General features: G+C 46.7%; 1 protein-coding gene across 2 annotated transcripts in view; it reads right to left on the bottom strand.

Moving 5' to 3' along the window:
• Positions 1-1,700: 1,700 nt before the first annotated feature.
• DYNLL1 (dynein light chain LC8-type 1) overlaps positions 1,701-20,544 on the bottom strand; it is a 22,314-nt gene continuing 3,470 nt past the window's right edge. The window contains exons 1-3 of one of the 2 annotated variants that reach the window (XM_004591893.3): positions 3,690-3,838; positions 3,352-3,489; positions 1,701-2,011 (exon numbers count right to left, since the gene is read on the bottom strand). In XM_004591893.3, coding sequence (XP_004591950.1) covers positions 1,874-2,011; positions 3,352-3,483 — 270 coding nt within the window. In that variant the 5' untranslated portion in view covers positions 3,484-3,489; positions 3,690-3,838 and the 3' untranslated portion in view covers positions 1,701-1,873. Of the gene's footprint in view, positions 2,012-3,351; positions 3,490-3,689; positions 3,839-20,544 lie in introns of those variants that run through there. The other variant, XM_012928946.2, reaches the window with a different exon arrangement.

The raw sequence follows: 20,544 nt of genomic DNA, 5'->3' as shown, positions 1-20,544 counted from the left end.
CTTACTGTATTCTAGTGTTTGGTGTTAAAATGAGGCCATTTATGTGTATAGCTTCAGGTTCTTGAGGGGCCTTTCTAAGAAATTGCAAAGTTTAATTGCAAACAACTTAGTTTAGGGCTATGTGAAAGGGCTTCAGATATGCCAGATGTTGGCCCAGCACAGTAGGAAACATTCACGTTGCTTCACTTACAAGATCTTGTCTACCTAAGAAAAAATTCCAGACATAACTAGCCAATTTGGATTAGCTCAGTTTCAGCCGTTGCGGCCATTTGGGAAATTAACCGGTGGAGGGGAGATCTTTATTTCAGCCTCTCCTGCACTCTGTAAATCTGACTTTCCAATATAAGAAAAAAAATCTTAAAAAAAATAGCCAAAAGCATTTGACAAAACACAAAAATTTTCAGCCAATGGGAGTGTATTGGCTTTTGAAATTAACTGGAGGATTCAGCACAATAGCATAGCTTTAAAGTCTTGTCTTGAACATGCCGGGATCCCATATGGACGCTGGTTCTAATCCCAGCAGCCCCACTTTCCATTCAGCTCCCTGCTTGTGGCCTGGGAAAGCAGTTGAGGACAGCCCAAAGCTTTGGGACCCTGCACCCGTGTGGGAGTGGAAGAGGTTCCTGGTTCCTGGATTTGGATTGGCACAGCACCAGCCGTTGTGCGCACTTGGGGGAGTGAATCGTTGGACAGAAGATCTTCCTCTCTGTCTCTCCTCCTTTCTGTATATCTGACTTTGCAATATAAATAAATAAATCTTAAAAAAAAAAAAACTAAAAAAAAAAAAAAGGGATGACTATGCACACATTTGGAGGGCCCTCATATGCCAACTTTCCAACAGTAGATAACAGATCTCCCGAGGTCCAGCTAAGTTGACCTTGAATCAGCTCTAGGATCTTAGAACGTCCCTTTGGAAACCAGTTAGCTGGACAAGATAACTGTGCAGGCCAACGAGTAAAAGGTGATAGAACATTTGCAGTATTTAATAGCAACCCAAATCACTGCTCTGGCAGTCTCCTGTTTCATGCCACCTTAAGGGCCACGATAGTAACACATTGTCCTCTATTGCAAAGCCCTCCCCAGTCTAAGCATGCCTTTCATCAGAACCTCTAAACAGGTATGTTCTAGTAAATAAACGCCCAAAGATGAGGTCTTTACCCTCTCCTCAGTCAGGGAAACTGTTGTGATGCTTAAGAATTTCCAATTACATCCTAGAGCTCTGAATCAAACAGCCTAACCCACAAATGAAAGTAACAGCAAATACCAAGTCCAGAACCTTCTTGCAATATTCAGTAGGCACGGCGACTGAACCACACAACACTAGAAAGCCATCCACACACCCTGCAGCCTAAGCCATTTCTGAATACCTGGACAGCAGCACTCCTCAGACACTGGCTATCTTCCCTCCAGATTACGAAAGCTGCTCTACCGTATGAAAGCTTCACCATGCATCAACAGATGTGGGATGGGTCTGAATCACAAAGACTCACAGCTTGTCTATTACATCCCACAGAAACTTACCTCAAGGCCTCACAAGCCCAACCAGGTCCCCTGGGTAGTCAGCTCAGATGCATCTTCAATGCTACTCGAACAAACTAGCCACACTCAAATAAATGCATCTCCAATATTTATTCTTTTAAAGGAATGAACTGAGAAAAAAACATGGGGAAGACAAGTATGAAATAAATACAAATGTAAGCTGTTGTTGGCTAACTGTTTTATAACCACTAGTACACAGTATGCCCTGCACAAAACACAATGAAGGTTCAAAGACTGAGGTGTTCCCTTGGCAAGGCAGTCTCTGATATTTGGAATTTAGGCTGCAGTTCTTGTTTTTGGATGGATCATTGGGTTTGTGGCTGAGTCCATGCTTTTAACCAGATTTGAACAGAAGAATGGCCACCTGGCCCAGGTAGAAGTAGATGAAGTGTTTGGTTTCATGTGTCACATAACTGCCGAAGTTTCTCCCCACAATGCAGTGCCAAGTGGGGTTGTACTTCTTGTCAAACTCCTGGAAAAGAAAACACTGGAATTTTAGTAATAAGCCAGAAGAGTCTACCTCCTGGGTAAGTCAGAGCCTGTAGAGGCAGAAAGAAAAATTAGCAGCTGCAAATTCTCAGAATGAAAGAATGTTCTCCAGCTCCAAGTCGCCTACACAACGTGTTAATGCAAATACAGCCCAGTCTGAGCGAAGATGGGGACGGAAGCCGAGGTCCAAGGCAGAGCAGCCTCAGATGGAGATCCTCACCGTAACGGCAATCACACCTTCGTATTTGCTAATATTCAACACCAAGTTCCAGTCAGTCATGTTTCATGCAAAAAGAACTACATGTTATTTACCATGCACCCAGAACAGGTGACAATTTAGCCAAATACTACATTTAATCCTGCCCCTTTTATCAGAAGGATCTTAGCTGTAAACAAGATTTCCAAAAGGACTAAGCTTCAGTTAGCATCACAATCCACAAAGCTGCACATCAACATTTTAGGGATTGCAGCCTCTGTCCCCACACAAGAATGCGGGTAGCAGAACCTTACAGCGAATTGGCCAATTTTTATCCTTAATCCTAACTTGCCCTCCTGTCCACATTACCCTGATGGTGTTCATCTACTAACTGGTCCAAGATGAACAAGTTGCAGAAACACTGTGCCCCTTCACCCCAAAGGGTTCGGGCATCAAACCTATGTTACATTTTTCAGTAGCTGACCACAAGCAGGAACGCTAAGGTAATTATTTTTAAAACTCCATTTTTTAAATTTTTTTTGCACTGCGCATCTATCGCATACTGTGCAGAAACTTCTTGAATTTCTGGTGGAACTGAGGTTCCCAGAGGCTGCACGCACTGCTGCGCTGTCCCGGTACCCCCGCCAGCCCCGGTTTCCCACTCTCCACGGGGACCTCGGTGGCTCCGGCTGCCACCTCACTGAGCCCCCAGCGCAGCCTCCATCCAGGCCGCCGACCCCTACCCCCACTGGAGGGCAGGCGGCCCCGAGGCAGACACCCCCGCAGCTCCCCGCCCCCCGAACGCCCGGATGGATCCTCCGAGCTCAGGAATCCGACCCGACGGGGAAACCTCGGCTCTCCGAGCCTGGAAACCGTTGCTAGGTGGCGTTCCCCCCTCCCCCTCCGCAAGCTTAAAACACCAAAACAAAACCCAGAAACTTCGCGCGCGGAGGGTCTGCTGTTCCAGACCAGAGCGCAAAAACTCCTTCGCGTCCTTCTAGAAGCCTCTACTCCCGAGCCGCCCCCCACGCCCGGACATCTCTGCCGGGCGCTCGAGGGCGCGGGCCCCGGGCGTGGGGAGGGTCTGAGTGGAGGACGACTCGCCCAGCCCCGAGCCCCGTCCTCACCTTCTTAATGTGGGCCGCGATATCCTTCTCAATGTTGTATTTCTCCAGCGCTTGAGTAGCGCACTCCACCGAATCCTGTTGCATTTCTTCGGACATGTCCGCATTTTTGATAACTGCCTTACGGTCGCACATGGTTACCTGCGGGGAGGTCCCAACGAGGGGGTGAGGAGCTGGGGTCTGGGCCGCGCCTCCAGTCCCGCTCCGCTCCACCGCGGGACTACGCCCCCCAAAACCCACTTTTCTGGATGCTTGGGTCGCGACGAACACCCCGGCAGGGTAAGTCCCGTACGCGCAAAAGCCAAGCAGCCAGGACTCCCTCGGGGTCCCGAGTCTCTTACCGAGGAGCTGCGGCGGGCTGACTATACCGGTCTCCTGGGGAAAGACGCCGACTGTGCTCAGCTCAAGCGAGAGGATACGTCCTACCAAAGCCGTGGCGCATCTAAGCCGCCCCACGCCAGTCGCCACCGCCTATAAACTCAGGCCCCGCCCTACTCCCGCCAGCCCCGCCCGCCCCACGACCCTATTGGCGTAACGCAGCCGACGGAAGTTTCCCATTGGTCCAGGAACTCAATGGTTTCCCCGGGATCTTTCTCCTGCATTTTGTTGCAGACCACAATGCACCGCTCACGGCGTCGGTTGCCCGGGCAATGGACCTCACGCGGTGAGGCCCTCAAGCCGGGAAGGTGGGGCCCGGCGGGTCTCGAGGACCACCCGTGGCCGGCTGGTGGGGCCCCAGGGGAGCTCACTTCCCGGTCTTGGGGGCGGCGTGGGGCGGGGGAGGTAAGTGATGATTCTAGAGTCACAGAAGGCGTTCCAGGCTGCGTTCTTCAATGACAGTCTCTAGAAGTTGGATGACTAGTCCCCAGACTCTTGCTCCCCGCCCGCACCCCTCCTCCAGCTGAATGTAAAGATTCTGACTGAGGTGGCTTCGCCCCTCACAGAAGAGTTTATGGATTTGAGAAAACTTGCGGACCTAAATAAACATCTTTTAATTTCACTTTCTGCAATCACCTGAAGTGCACTCTCGTTTTTGAACCTCCGTGAGGGAGCCTTCCCGCAATTTAATCTTGACCACCTACTCTTACTAGCCTTGAGTAACAACAATTTACCAAGGCAATGCGTAATATAGACTTCTCTGGGAACCACACATGCGGATCAGTTTTTAACCGTGGGAGTAAGTGCTTCTGCTGCTTGAGAATGTGTGTCCCTGGGAGGGCAGTGAAGATGGCCCCAAGAGGTTAGCCCTTGCCCACACACGTGGGGGACTTGGATGGGGCTCTAGGCTCTTGGGTCTGGCCAGGCCTTCTGCTGCCCCTTAGGGGAGTGTACCATCCATCAGTGGATGGAGAATCTCAGGCCTTCGCTAATCCTTTCTAACTCTGCCTTTCAAATGAATAATCCAATCTTTAAAAAAGAAAACAAAAATTGAGAGCTGTGGAATCAAATGGTGCCAGAACTGGAAGCTGTGGTGATGCATACATCCATATGTTCACCTGTACATACGTTGTATTCCATGGAAAATGGAATGAAAAGATATTTTTTGTTTTTAGCACACACACACACACAAATGGATTCCACACATACAATGTGTTTGCAGCAACCCAACTGAAGATGTATAATATGAAAAAGTGCATGGATCTCAAAACTTTTTTGCAACACAAGTGATCACTTAATTTTTTTTCTCAGAAGCATTTTGAAGTATCCTTCTATAGATTTATGCCTGTGATCTATGGCTTAGCTAGCTTTGCTGGTTTGGGCTAGAAAGGGCTGAGTGAAGTGACTCAGGGAATTAGAATAGCAGCTGTTCACTTGAGTGGCCCCTTACCAAGTTCCTCCCCACAACAGCTGTGCTGGGGACCACCTTCCTCCTGCCTCCTGCCTTGCTGTCTCCTCCCTCAGATTTCAGCTCCAGTGTCACCTTCCCTGAACTCCCATTGATACCACCCTTCAGCTGCTCTCTGCAATCCTTTTTATTTACTCCATTATATGTGCCCCACTCACTGCATCAGAGGAATCAGCTTAGATATTGATTGGTTTTGGTTACTGTCTTTCTGGCCCTGTTGTGTTTTCTTTGTGCTTTGTTTTTAGCATCTAATTCAATGTCTGGCATGTAGTAGGTACTCAAAAGTTCTATATGTAATTTAAAAAGATTCATCTTTTTTTTTTTTTTTAAAGGAGGAGCTTAAAATTTACTTATTTGAAAAACAGAGACACACACAGACAGAGTCCCACCAACCGCTGGTTCACTCCCCTCAGTGCCTGTAACTGCCAGGGCTGGATCAGAATGAAGCCAGGAGAGAACTCCATTTATGTGTTCAAGCACTTGAGCCAACACTTGCTGCTTCCCCGGATGCAGTACTAGGTAGCTGGATCAGTGACAGAAAAGCCAGTGTTCCGACCAGCACTCTGATACAGGATGTGGGCATCCCAAGTGGCAGCTTAACCCACTGAACCACAAGACCTACCCAAAATACCAGATTAAAAACAAAGAAGAAGATTTATTTTATTTATTTTAAAGGCAGAGTTACCAAGAGAGAAGGAGAGACACATCTTCTATTTGATGGTTCATTCCTCAAATGGCCGCAATGACTGAAGCTGGGCTGGTCTGAAGCCAGGGGCCAAGAGCTTCATTCAAATTGCCCACGTGGCTGTAGGAACCCAAGCACTTGGGCCAACTTCCCTGCTTTCCCAGGTGCATCATCAGGCAGCTAAATCATGGGGGGGGCGGAGAGGACAGCTGATCTTGAACCTGTTCCCATATAGGATGCCAGCAATATAGGGTCTTAGCCCTTTATGCCACAATGCTGGTCCTAGATATCATATTTCATACCCACTGATTCACTATCCAAATGATTTGCAACACATGAGGCGAAGCCAGGCACCAGGAACTCATTCTAGGTCGTCCACATGGTGGCAGGTATTTAAGCACTAGAATCATCCATGAATGCTGTCTCCCAGGCTATGCATTCATTGGAAGCAGAAGATGACATAGAGCCAGAACTCAAACAGACATGGGATGCAAGAATCCCAGGTGGCATCTCACTATGTTAAATGCTCCGCTCTAAATAAGCAAAATCTAAAAACACAAAGAATGAGGGCCTGGAGCAATAGCCTAATAGCTAAAGTCCTTACCTTGCACACTCCAGGATCCCATATGGGCACTGGTTCTAATCCCAGCTGCTCCAATTCCTATCAAGCTCCCTGCCTGTGGCCTGGCAAAGCAGTTGAGGACGGCTCAAAGCCCTGGGACTGTGTACCCCGTGTGGGAGACCTGGAAGAAACTCCTGGCTGCTGGCTTTGGATCAGCGTACCGCTCCAGCCATTGTGGCTACTTGGGGAGTAAACCAGTGGGCAGAAGATCTTCCTCTCTGCATCTCCTTCTCTCTGTATATCTGCCTTTCCAATGAAAATAAATAAATCTTAGAAAAAAGAAAGCATCTAGGGCCGGGCATGATAGCCTAGTGGCTAAATCCTGTCCTTGCATCCAATGGGACCCCATATGGGTACTAGTTCATGTTTTGGTTGCTCCACTTCCCTTCCAGCTCCCTATTTGTTCCTGGGAGGGCAACAGAGGATGGCCCAAAGCCTTGGGACCCTGCGCCCAGAAGGGAGACCTGGAAGAAGCTCCTGGCACCTGGCTTTGGATTGGCTCAGCTCTGGCCATTATGGCTACTTGGGGAGTGAACCAGAGGATGGAAAATCTTTCTCTGTATCTTCTTCTCTCTGTGTAAATCTACCTTTCTTTTTTTTTTTTTTTAATATTTATTTAGTTTTATTACAAAGTCAGATATACAGAGAGGAAGAGAGACAGAGAGGAAGATCTTCCGTCCGATGATTCACTCCTCAAGTGAGCGCAACGGCTGGTGCTGTGCTGATCCGAAGCCGGAACCAGGAACCTCTTCCAGGTCTCCCATGCGGGTGCAGTGTCCCAAGGCTTTGGGCCATCCTCGACTGCTTTCCCAGGCCAGAAGCATGGAGCTGGAAGGGAAGTGGAGCTGCCAGGATTAGAACCGGCACCCATATGGGATCCTGGCACGTTCAAGGAGTGGGCTTTAGCTACTAGGCCACGCCACTGGGCCCAAATCCACCTTTCTAATCATAAATAAATCTTAACAAAAAAAGCGCACCTAAAAACCTAGTCACAATGTGACTAATGGTAGCTCTTTCTACTCATGTGCCAGGCATTTTGGACCCATTATCTCCTTGACTTCTCATAACAGTTGTATCAGTTAAGAACTGTTAGTCTTTATTACACAGATGAAGAAAATAAGACTCAGAGATGGGGTGTCCTTTATGTTGTCATACCTCTAGGAAGTAACAGAGCTGGGATTTTAAATCTGGTCCACCTATCTCCACAGTGGATGCCTCAGAATAAAGTTCCTGAACACCAACTCCTTGTGAGGACCTGAATTATATGTCAAGTGATAGGTGGATGAGTGGATGATGGATTGATGCAAGAATGAATGGATTAACAAATGGATAGATGGACAGACAGATGAATGCGTGGGTAGGTGCACAGATGAATGGATTCATATGTCAGACTAATTCAGCATCAAATACCCCAAAGTTGACTCTGGATTAGTTATTGACTGTACTGCTCTAGCATAAACAGATTGCCTGATCTGAAGCCAGGAGCCAGGAGCTTTCTCTGAGCCTCCTGTGTGCACGCTGGGTCCTAAGACTTTGACCCATGCTAGATGGCTTTGCCAGGCCACAAGCAGGGAGCTGGATGAGAAGCGGAGGTACTGGGACACAAATCGGTGCCCATATGGGATCCTGGCACTTGCAAGGCGAGGATTTAGCTACTGAACCAATATGCCAGGTCCCTCGAATACTTTCTTGAACTAGAAGTTCTGTAAAAAAAACCTATCAGCCCAACACTCCTTTACCTGAAAGAAAGCAGGAGATGAATCTGCATCTCCCAGATTGATTCAAGAAACCCCATTCCATGGGAGAGTGTAAGAGCTAGGTCTAAATCCAGAAGCTTCCTCCCCATAGAGAAGAGCTGGCACCAATCTGGGGCTGGCAAGGTTGCTAAGCTTTGGAGCCAAGGACTGGACTGCAGTGCAGGGACAGCAACGCCAGACAGAAGGAGACAATTTGGAAGTGAAACACTCCCTTCCCCACCATTCTGGCCAAGAGCCCAGCATCACCTGACTGGACTGACACTCTTCTCTTCATGAGGACATCAGATCAAGTCAGGCACACCCAAAGAGGCCAACGAGGCCCCAGTCAGTAGACAGAACAACCCAGGGCAGATGTTAAGAGGCAGTCTTGGGTGAGCATCCCTGACCTGCCCCTATTAAGGCACAAGTGAGTCCATCCCTCTGAGTCTGTTTCCTCATTTATAAAACGGGGATTGTCAAAGTTCTTATTTCTCAGGGACAACAGCAGAGATTGAGTGACACAGTGTACGTCAAATAGGCAGCACAGTATTTGGCATGTGGCAAAGATCCATGATAATAGCTATCAATTTTATTCAGTGTTAAGAAAACCATGACTTTCTTCACTTTGGTGCTTATCAACATTTTGGACCAAAAGATGGCTTTGTTTTGCTTTGTTCTTTGCTTGAGAAGCACCAGTGCATTGGAGAATGTTAGCAGAAAACAAAGTTACTGGGACTGGTATTGTGGCATAGCAACACTGCAACCCCATATGGGTGCTAGTTGGAGTCCAAGTTACTCCACTTCTGTTCCTGCTCCCTGCCAGTGGCCTGAAAAAAGTGATAGAAGATATTCCACCTGGGAGACCCAGGAAAGCTCCTGGCTCCTGGCTTTGGCCTGGCCATCTGAGGAGTGACTTAGTAGATGGAAAACCTCCCTCTACTCTCCTTCTCTGTCTGTAACTCTGACCTAAAAATAAATCTCTTAAAGTTACATCTAGCAGCCCAGCTGCTTATGGCCTGGGAAAACAGCTGAGGCCAGTCCAAAGCCTTGAGACCCAGCAACCATGTGAGAGACCTGGAAGAAGCTCCAGGCTTCTGGCTTTGGATCAGCTCAGCTCCCGGCCATTGCAGCCACTTTGGGAGTGAACCAGCAGATGGAAGACCTTTCTCTCTGTGTCTCCTTCTCTCTGTATATCTGCCTTTCCAATAAAAATAAATGGATTTTGCAGAAAAAAAAATAAAAGATTAGTTGTATAGGCTAGAAGGGGTTGAAGAGAGCAGAAATAAAGAACAAAAATAGACTGGTTACTTTTCTTATAAGCATGGGACAGGGAGACAGAAGCTTAGGAAATCTATATGGGCTTGACCTTTGGTATAGTAAGTTAAACTGCTACATGTGACACCTATATCAGAGGGCCAGTTTGCTTATTGGCTGCTCCAATTGCAGTTCAGCTCCTGGACTAGAATGTGCCTGAGAAATCAGCAGAAAATGACCCAAGCATTAGGGCCTCTGACACCCACATGAGAGACCCAAGTGGAGTTCTTACCTCTTGGTTTTGGCCTAGCTCAGTTCCAGGCATGTAGCCTTTTGGAGAGTGAACAGGCAAATGGAAATCTCTCTCTGTGTGTCACGTTTTCTCTCTCTTTCTTTTTTTCTTCAGATTTATTTTTTTATTGGAAAGAGATTTACAGAGAGAACGTAGAAGAAGAAAGATCTTCTGCCTGCTGCCTGCTGGTTTACTCTGCAAGTGGCCACAATGGCAGGAGCTGAGCTGATCAAAAACCAGGAGCCAGGCCCGATGGCGTGGCCTAGTAGCTAAAGTCCTCGCTTTGAACACACTGGGATCCCATATGGGCACCGGTTCTAATCCCGGCAGCTCCACTTCCCATCCAGCTCCCTGCTTGTGGCCTGGGAAAGCAGTTGAGGACAGCCCAAAGCCTTGGGATCCTGCACCCGTGTGGGAGACCTGGAAGAAGCTCCTGGCTCCTGCCTTGGGATAGGCTCTGCTCCAGCCGTTGTGGTTACTTGGGGAGTGAATCATTGGACGGAAGATCTTCCTCTCTGTCTCTCCTCTTCTCTGTATATCTGGCTGTAATAAAAAAAAAATCTTGAAAAAAAAAAAAAGGAAAGAAATGGGTAAGGTGGGCAGAGGCAACAACACATTTTGTTGGAGCCATGACACATTGGTGATGCTAATGGGAGATTCCAAGTGGACATGTCAAACATGTGATTAAATATGTGAGTTCTGGAAAGAGGGCCAGGATGGAGTTATCATTTGGGAAGTCATCAGCTTATAGATGGCATTTAAAATCATAGAGCTGGATGAGATCACCACTGAGGATGGAATTTGTGTAGATGGAAAAGATAATGCCTAGTCAGCTAGCAATCTCCTCTGAGCATTTGCAATGGGCCAGGCCCCAAGCTAGGTGCTACATATAGAGATGGACTTCCCTTGGCTCCCGCCCAAGAAAAGCTCCATGGCTTATTAAATTTTTTCCTAAGTGCTTGGGTCATGCAGAGGATGAGACCTGGGAGCTCTTACCTTGTCTCTTAATATCATTTTTAATAGACATTTATCGAGCAACTATTTGGTACAAAGTCACCATCGAGGTACTTAAATCCATCAACCAAGCAAGTCAGTTCTGGCTCTCATCCTAGTGGAGTTTACATTTTACCTGTGAAGCAGGCAATGGTCGAAGAAGGATGAACATAAGATGTGATGACAGTTTTGACGAATGCAGGATAGAGTTATTAACAGGAACTCTCTAACCTGAGAAGCAGGGAAGACTTTTCTAAAAAGCCACATTTAAGAAGCCATTACTAGGAGCCGGCAAGATAGCTCAGTTGGCAAATTACCTCCACCTGTAAGTACCATCACACCACATGTGTGCCGGTTCGTGTCTTGGCTGATCCACTTCTCATCCAGCTCCTGAATCGTGTGAGGGGAAACATCAGCAGATGGTCTACAGCCTTGGGACCTGGCACCCACGTGGGAGATTTAGAAGAGGCTCCTGCTGTAGCTGTCACTGTAGCAGGAAATAAGAACCTCCTACTTCCTTGCTCAGACCATTGAAACCTTCCTTCTACTTTAAGCGATAAACTACTGTTAGATTCTATAACTGGAAATAAAGTTAATTAAGATTATCAAACTGGACCCGGTGCGATCGCCTAGCGGCTAAAGTCCTCGCCTTGAACGCGCTGGGATCGCATATGGGCGCCAGTTCTAATCCCAGCAGCTCTACTTCCCATCCAGCTCCCTGCTTGTGGCCTGGGAAAGCAGTCGAGGACGGCCCAATGCCTTGGGACCCTGCACCCGTGAGGGAGACCTGGAGGAGGAGGTTCCTGGCTCCTGGCTTTGCATCGGTGCAGCACTGGCCATTGCACTCAATTAGGGAGTGAATCATCAAACAGATCTTCCTCTCTGTCTCTCCTCTTCTCTTTATATCCACCTTTTCAATAAAAAAAATAAATCTTTAAAAAATTATCAAACTATAATTGGTATGTTTGCCCTTTTTTAAAAAAGATTTATTTATTTTTATTGGACAGTCAGATATAGACAGAAGAGGACAGACAGAGAGGAAGATCTTCCTGATTCACTCCCCAGGCTGACCCAATCCAAGCCAGGAGCCAGAAGTCTCTTCTGGGTCTCCCATGGAGGTACAGGGACACAAGGCTTTGGGCTGTCCTCCACTGTTTTCCCAGGTCACAAGCAGGGAGCTGGATGGGAAGTAGGGCCACCAGGATTAGAATCAGTGCCCACAGTGTGCCGGGCCCCAAGTTTGTCCTTTGACAACATGAAATACGAACTAATAAGAAGTGACACTAAGAGCCTGGATGGGGGTGGGTTGAGCATGATAACCTAGTAGCTAAAGTCCTCGCCTTGAATGTGCAGGGATCCCATATGGAAACCAGTTCTAATCCTGGCTGCTCCACTTCCCTTCCAGCTCCCTGACTGTGGCCTGCGAAAGCAGTCAAGGATGACCCAAATCCTTGGGACCCTGCATCCAAGTGGGAAATTCGGAAGAGGCTCCTGGTTCCTTGCTTCAAATTGATTCAACACCGGCCACTGCGGTCACTTGGGAAGTGAATCATTTGTCGGAAGATCTTCCTCTCTGTCTCTTCTCTCTGCATATCTGGCTTTTCAATAAAAATAAATAAATCTTTAAAAAAAAGAATTATTATTTTTATTGAAAAGTCAGATATACAGAGAGGAGGAGAGACAGAGAGGAAGATCCTCCGACCGATGATTCACTCCCCAAGTGACCGCAACGGCCGGTGCTGCGTCGATCCGAAGACAAAAAAAAAAGTTACTGTTGGAGTAAAAGGAGCAATGGAAGACAACTTGGCCTTCTAGCTGTACCAACTTGGAGGAAAGCTCTAGATTGGAACACGGGTCTGAGCATCACTATTTGACTAAGTCGGAGTGCTGAAATTTTGACCTGGCATTGACTGAGGAGGCAGAAACAGCTGGAGCAGAGACCTAGAAGAAGCAATGCATAGGCCTTCAGACCCAGCAGGTCCCATAGGGATAGGCAGGGGAATAGCAGATGTGGAGAAACTTGTTGAGGGCAAGGTCTGACGGTCACTGCAAGGATGTATAGGTCGATGGAACTGTCTCCAAAATGATCCATTTCCCACCTAGCAAGCCCTCGATAGACAGGCAGTGAGATCCACTGGGTGCCTCAAGCTTTTGGGGAAATATGGACTATTGGCAAAAATCCTAGCATTTTGAACCCACCTCCCCCCACCAACCCAGAAGCTCTTCCTTTGTCACACTAGGAGGGATCATTGGATTTCTGCTGAATCCTGGCTGGCTCCCCCAGTATCCCCTAGCTATGTACGGTGTGTGTTTAGGGACTGGGAGGCCATTTCCCTTGCAGGCCCCTCCACCTCCAGCCCTGAGCATTGCTTTCTCCTTACAATCACCCTATTCAGGGATATACAATAAACACTTGTCTGGCAAAGGCAACTCACTGCTTTCCACTGGACAGCTGAACTATTTAGGGTTTACATGTGCAACCCAGACCAGCCAGTCTCTGCTGTACCCTGGGGCTTCTTCCTGTAAGTCTCTGTGGCTCCAGAGACAGAAGGAACAGTCCCGCCCACACCATGCTCTCACTGTGCTCAATGAATTCATTTCCCCAAAGCACCCAACTCTCTTCTGTCTACCCAGCTTTCTTGCATTTGCTTTTCCTTTGGCCTGGAATGCTTTTCTTCTCATTATGTACCTGCCTAACACCATCTGGTTCTTCAGGTCTAGGGTAAAAGCCACTCCCTCTAGAAAGTCTTTCCTGAATACCAGACTGTACAGTAGAGCAGGAGTACCAAGTACTGTATTTCTCTCTCTCATTTTTTTTAAAAAGATTTATTTATTTTCATTGCAAAGGCAGATCAGATTTACAGAGAGACAGTAAATCTGGTTCACTTCCCAAATGGCTGCTATGGCTAATCCGAAGCCAGGAGCCTCTTCCAGGTCTCCCACATGGGTGCAGGGTCCCAAGGCTTTGGGCCATCCTCTATTGCTTTCCCAGGCCATAAGCAGGGAGCTGGGTGAGAAGCAGAACAGCCAGAACAGAAACCAGTGCTCATGTGGGATCCCGCCATTTGCAAAATGAGGATTTAGCCAACTGAGTCATTGTGCTGGGTACTATATTTCTTATAGCACTCACACTTGGACCTCGTTGTCCCCAGGAGAGTATGTGAGGAGGTAGGTTCCAGGACCCCTGAAGATACCGAAATCCACAGATGTGCAAGTCCCTTATGTAAAATTATGTAGTATGGACCAGGCACTATGGTCTAGTGGCTAAATCCACGCCTTGCATGTATCAGGATCCCATATGGTCACGGGTTCGTGTCCTGGACGAGGCTCCTGGTTCCTGTCTTCAGATTGGCTCAGCTCTGGCCATTGTGACCACTTTGGGAGAGACCAGCAGATAGAGGATTTTTCTTTCTGTATCACCTTCTTTCTGTATATCTGCCTTTCCAATCAAAACAAATCTTTAAACATTTTTAAAAGCAAGGTTGCCTTTAAAAATATTATGTAGTATATGCAAATAACCTATGTATATTCTCTCAAATACTTTATTTATTCTTAAAATAAATGGAGAGTTATTCCACCTTATTTTAAACTTTATTTAACTGAAGAGACAGTCAGAGGTATCATCCACTGGTTCACTCCCCAACTACCTCCAACAGGTAGTGTTGGGCCAGGTTAAAGCCAAGAGCAAGGAACTCAACCCCAAGCTCCCATGTGGGTGGTTGATATAACATGACCATTTCTCACTATGTGGGTGACAGAATGTTTACTAGGGTGCACATTAGCAGGAAGCTCGGATTGGGAGTTGATCTAAGTATTAAATCCAGGAACTGCAACGTGAGAATCCCAGTGTCTTAACCACCAGACCAAATGTCCACACCCAGCTCATCTTTAGATGACTTCCAAAAACCTGATAAAACCACAGCAGGTGAGCCTCCATATCATTTCATTTACATGAGTTCAGTATAGCACTCAAAGTGACAAATTCAAGTTTTATTTTATGAAACTTTCTGGAATTTTCTTTCTCAGACATTTTTGGTGGTTGCATCCACAGACGTGGCTCACGTAGCTGTGGAGGGCCAACTGTCTCTCACTTGGCTGTAACTGCCTTTTTGTTTGTGAATTGTGTAAGGGCAGAGTTTGGGTCTGACTCAGTCTTGTATTTCTAGCACTTAGCATGTGAGCACAGAGCCAAGCACTTACATGGCTCAGTAAATGTTAACCAAATCAATGAACAATGTGGGACTGAGCAGCGGAAGGGGAAGCCATCCCAAGTCCCATTAGCCATGTTCAGAACCCTGAAATGTCAGGGTTCTGGGGACTGCAGCTTACCAGGAGGGAAGAAAAACCCTGGCTTCCTGCCTTCAATGATTGTGCTTCAGCAAGAAGAACTAGCAACCCAGGAGACAGGCAAAACAACAACAACAACAACAACAACAACAACAACTGGTTCCCAGCTGCCTGGCTCCAGGGAATGTTTGTCAATGTGACATTCACAGAAGCCCTGCACACGTGCTGGCTTGGAGGGGGAGAGGGGAGCCTGTGCCAGACACAAGGAAATTCAGCCACTGTGCACGTGTTAGCACTGAGCGACATGTGGCTGAGAAGCTTCTTGGTTCATTTAGTGGATTTCTTCCCCTGAAATATTAAAAACAAAAACAAAAAAAAATCCCTCCAGATACATTTCATATTTGTTTTTTTCACCTTTAAGAAATCTGTTTTCCTTGGCAGCACCATTACCAAATTGTCAAGATACAGTTCATTAAAAATCTGCTTAGTACAAAATTGATGTGGGTCCAAAAAAGTTAGGGTTCTATTAAAATAAATGCATCCTTTTGCTGCTTCAAAAAACATCTTTAAGGCTGTTACTCATCTTTTCACACCCCATTTAACCTCTGCTTGTGTTTCTGGTTTACAGTGCCCTAGAGTAAGATTCCAATTTATTTGACAGGATGTAAAAAAGTTTTAGGGAGGGCATCCCTCCCTCTGCCTCCATGGCTGTCGCCTTAAATGTGCCAGAAATCCATATGAGCACTGGTTCGTGTCCTGGTTACTCTATTTTCTGTCCAGCTTCCTGCTTGTAGTCTGGGAGGGCAATAGAGGATGGTCCAAAGCCTTGGACTCCTGCACCGATGTTGGAAGCCCAGAAGAAGCTCCTGGTTCCTGGCTTCGGATTAACTCAGTTTTGGTCATTGCAGCCATTTGGGGAGTGAACCAGTGGAAGAAGATTTTTCTATCTCTTCTTTTCTCTGTAAAGCTTCTTTTCCATTAAAAATTAATGAATCTAAAAAAATATGATGTTTAGCAAAAAAAAAAATTAGGGAGAAGTTTTGTGTTAAAGGACAGGAATTTGGGGGTTTAGAAAATAAAATCTGGTGAACTTGATGAGCCCATTTGCAGGTTTGCACTGCAATTCTCCTTTTCTGAAGCCAGAAGAACCCTTTCAAATACTGGTTAATAAAATCAACAGGTGTTTTGGTGATCTTACCCTCCTTCCTGTAGCCCTTGACCCTTATCACCCTAATCAATTATCATCAAAAATAAACAAAATTAATAAGTAAAATAAAATAAAATAAGGTGTTTATCCAACTATTTTGTGTCAACCCAGTAGGGCTGAAAAGGGAAAGGACTTGTTCCAGTAGTTCTAGACCTTTCTGAGCAGAATGTAAGACCACTGAAAATGATGAACTCCTGTTCTGCCCCATGTCCCTACTCACTAGCCACATTTGGCTACTAAAATTCTAATTATATACTTCAGTATAATTAAAAAGTTCTGTTCTGGGGCTGGCACGGTAGCCTAGTGGCAGAAGTCCTCACCTGGCACGCCTGGGATCCCATATGGGTGCCGGTTCTAATCCTGGCTACTCCACTTCCCTTCTAGCTCCCTGCTTGTGGTCTGGGAAAGCAGTCTAAAATGGCCCAAAGCCTTGGGACCCTGCACCCGAGTGGGAGACCTGGAAGAGGTTCCTGGCTCCCAGCTTTGGGTTGGCTTAGCACCAACCGTTGTGGCTACTTGGGGAATGAACCAGTGGATGGAAGATCTTTCTTTGTTTTTCCTTCACCCTGTATATCTGCTTTTCCAATAAAAATATATAAATATTTAGGAAAAAAGTTAAATTTCATTCTCGGTTGCAGTAACCATATATGAAATGCTCAATAGTTTCGCAGAGCTAGACTATCATATAATTCAGATACAAAATGTTTCCCTTACTGGACAAAGTTTTATTGGACGTTGTTTCCTTGATACTCTCCAAAACAAAAAGCCTTTTTATCTTCAGGTGTAATTTGTGCATACAAAGTTCACAACTTCGCAGAATCAGGGTCAGGAAGTAGAGATTAGGGGAGAGGAGATGAATCCAAGAAAAACAAAACCTTACATGAAAAAGCTGAGGACTCCCCTGTTGAATAGAACAAGGCAGCAAAACTAAACAAACGAGAAAGCTGCTGAGCTGCTTCAAGTTCAGTTGGTTCACAATTAGAAACAACCTTAGAGAAATGGAGGCCATGAGTTCCCACCTGTTCGGCCAGAACGAAAGAAAACATCAGTTCCTTCTTTATTCAACACTGATTGGGAGTCATGCTCAAGGCTTCCTGCTGCCTTCAGGAACCAGCGAAGGAGAATGACATGCACAACAGGCTGCAGATCTTAAAATTATCTTCATCTTTGTCTTTTCATCCTCCCACACTTGGCACTTGCTTCCTTAAAACTCTCTGCACCTCCCTCCCATCCCATCCACCCTGCTCCCATCTCAGAGTCTCTCTAAATCTCTCTAGTTCAGCTCATTCTGCTCCCCTTCCTCCCTTGCACCACCCAGGTATTCGCAGAAATGTTTGAGTTAATCTATTCACACAAATACAGTGGCAAAGCAGGACAGAAAGACCCTGGGAACTGTGACCAGCAACACATTCCACCATGACCCAGCCCACGGTTCTGCCTGCCAGCCAGGACCCGTTCCTCTAAGATGACTCATTTTCCCACTTCTATCTGCTCCCCCACCTCTTCCGTTCCTGCCCACTGCTACCGAGGGCCAGGATCTCAGAGAGAGGCTCACGACTGAACTGACAGGGAAGGAAACAGTTTGCTGGGATGCCAGAGAGGACTGATGTCACAGGGAAAGGGAGAAAACCAGCTGTGCAGGTTCAGAGGATGTTTAATCTGCACTGGTAATTATTATTATTATTATTTTAAGAATTTGGGTACTGCCCTACTCTTTGGCAGAGAGTAAATAGCTTGATGTTAGATGTACATTAACTCTTAATTTTTTTTTTTAATTATGTTCAGGGTCCTGGTGCGGTTGCCTGGTGGCTGAAGTTCTTACCTTGTATGCACTGGGATCCCACACAGGTGCCGGTTCATGTACTGGCTGTCCCACTACCCATCCAGGTCCATGCTATGAACTGGGGAAAAGAGGTAGAGGATGGCCCAAAGCCTTGAGACCCCGCATCCACATGGGAGACCTGGGAGAGGTTCTGGCTCCTGCCTTCAGATCGGCTCAGCTCCAGTCACGGGGGCCACTTGGGGAGTGAACCAGTGGATGCAAGATCTTTCTAGCTCCCTTTTCTCTGTAAATCTGCCTTTCCAATAAAAAGAAAATAAATCTTTTTAAAAAACAAAACTGCTTTTAAAAATATTGTTCATTTACTTCAACATGGGGAAAATTGCAGGATCTGTGGTCTGACTGTGGAGTGCATATATCAGATCTAGGCCTCCTCAGTGACTTGGAGCAGTGGACAGTATATCCAGATGCACACAGAAGATGTGGCTGTCCATTTGGGCCATCAGAGAACATCTGGTACCATAGCAGAGGAAGGAAGGCAGAACAAATTGGTTAACTCCCCCAGCCAAGCATTGACAGCAAATATCTGGGTGAATGAAGACTCTAAAGTGGACTATGTCAGTCAATGGACCTTGGAAGGATTTCCTCATCCACGGATCGGTAAGATGGACAGCATTTTAGTTTTATCAAAACCACTTGAACAGAACCTTTGGAGCATGCTCCACATTGGGGACCCTGGGATGACATCAGGTGGCCGTTCCCCATCCCTGGGTACGGAGGCAGCTGGGAGGCTGGGTGCAATTTCTCCCTTTTTCTACCTCCTTCCCTCAGATAAAGGAAGAAAAAGAAAATTTGATAACAATGGTCTTACCTGCTTTCTCCTAATCTTCAACCCTTCCTACCCTGATCAATTATGTAAACATCATCAAAAATAAAATTTTGAAAAATTATGTTCATTTTGTTTGAAAGGCAGAGAAACAAAGAGTAATAGTGACGGAAGTCAGAGACAGAGACAGAGACAGAGACAGAGATACCACACAGGGAGAGGAGAGAGAGCGATACAGATAGAGATACTTAGAGGGATCTGCCACCTGCTGGTTCACTCTCCAAATGCCGGCAACACATCTATGCCAGGCTTAAGCCAGCAACCAACTCCATCCAGGTGTCTCACAAGTAGTCGGTCACAGAGAACTGACTACTTGAGCTCTCACCTACTGCCTCCTAGGGTGCACACTGACAGGAAGCTGAAACTGGAAGCAGAGCAAGGTTGTTTTTTTTTTTTAAGATTTATTTATTTTTACTGGAAAAGTCAAACATACAAAGAAGAGGAGAGAAAGAGAGAAAGAGCCTCCAACCATTGATTCACTCCCCAAGTGGCTGCAACAGCTGGAGCTGAGCTTATCTGAAGCCTGGAATCAGGAGCCTCCTCTGGGTCTCCCATACAGGTGCAGGGTCCCAAGGCTCTGGGTCATCCTCTGCTTCTTTGTCAGGTCACAAGCAGGAAGCTGGATGGGAAGTGAGGCTGCAGGGACACAAACTGGAGCCCATTTGGGATCCTAGTGTGTGCAAGGTGAGGACCCTGGCCACTAGGCTACCGCGCAGGGACCCAGAGCAAGGATTTGAACACAGACATTCTAATATGGGATGCCAATGTCCCAGGTAGCATCTTAACCACTGTTAAGGTGGCCAATTGCCCACTCCTGCATTAACTCTTAACAGTTGGGCAAGGTCAAAGATGTCTTCTAAATCCAAGCAGAGGGGCTAGCATTGTCATGTGGTAGGTTAAACCACTGTCTCAGATACCAGCTAAACCCCAGCTCGTCCACTTCTTATTCTAGATGCTTGCTAATGCATCTTGGGAAGCAATGGGAGACCGTCCAAGTGCTTGGATCCCTGATACTGGATGGAGTTCTTGTCTCTTGACTTCACCCTGGTTCAGCTCTTGCTATTGCGGCCATTTAGAGAGTAAAACAGTGAATAGAACATCTGTTTTTCTAAAGCCGGCTGGGCTTAGGTCAAAGCTGTGAGTCAGAAAGTCAATTCTGGGTCCCCAATAAGGGTGTCAGGAACCCCACTACTTCAACAATCACCCCTCCCTTCCAGGAAAACCATTAGCAGGAAGCTGGAATCAGGGGCTGGAGGCTGGTATCAAACCCAGGCACTCTTTTCCTTTTTTTTTTTTTTTTTAAGTTTTATTTATTTTCATTGGAAAGTCAGATTCACAGAGAGAAGGAGAGACAGAAAGAAAGATCTTCCATCTGCTGGTTTACTGTCCAAGCGGCTGCAATGGCCAGAGCTGAGCTGATCCGAAGCCAGAAGATTCTTCTGTGCTCCCAAATTGGTGCAGGGTCTCAAGGCTTCGGACAATCCTCTTCTGCTTTCCCAGGCCACAAGTAGGGAGCTGGATAGGAAATGGAGCAGCCGGGATTTGAAGTGGTGCCCATATGGGATTTGGGAACATGCAAGGCAAGGACTTGTAGTAGTCACTAGGCTA

This window comes from Ochotona princeps, chromosome 29, assembly GCF_030435755.1.
Source record: "Ochotona princeps isolate mOchPri1 chromosome 29, mOchPri1.hap1, whole genome shotgun sequence".
Taxonomy (NCBI): Eukaryota; Metazoa; Chordata; class Mammalia; order Lagomorpha; family Ochotonidae; genus Ochotona; species Ochotona princeps.
Note: the sequence above shows the minus strand (reverse complement) of the source record. Positions and strands in the feature narration are given on the sequence as shown.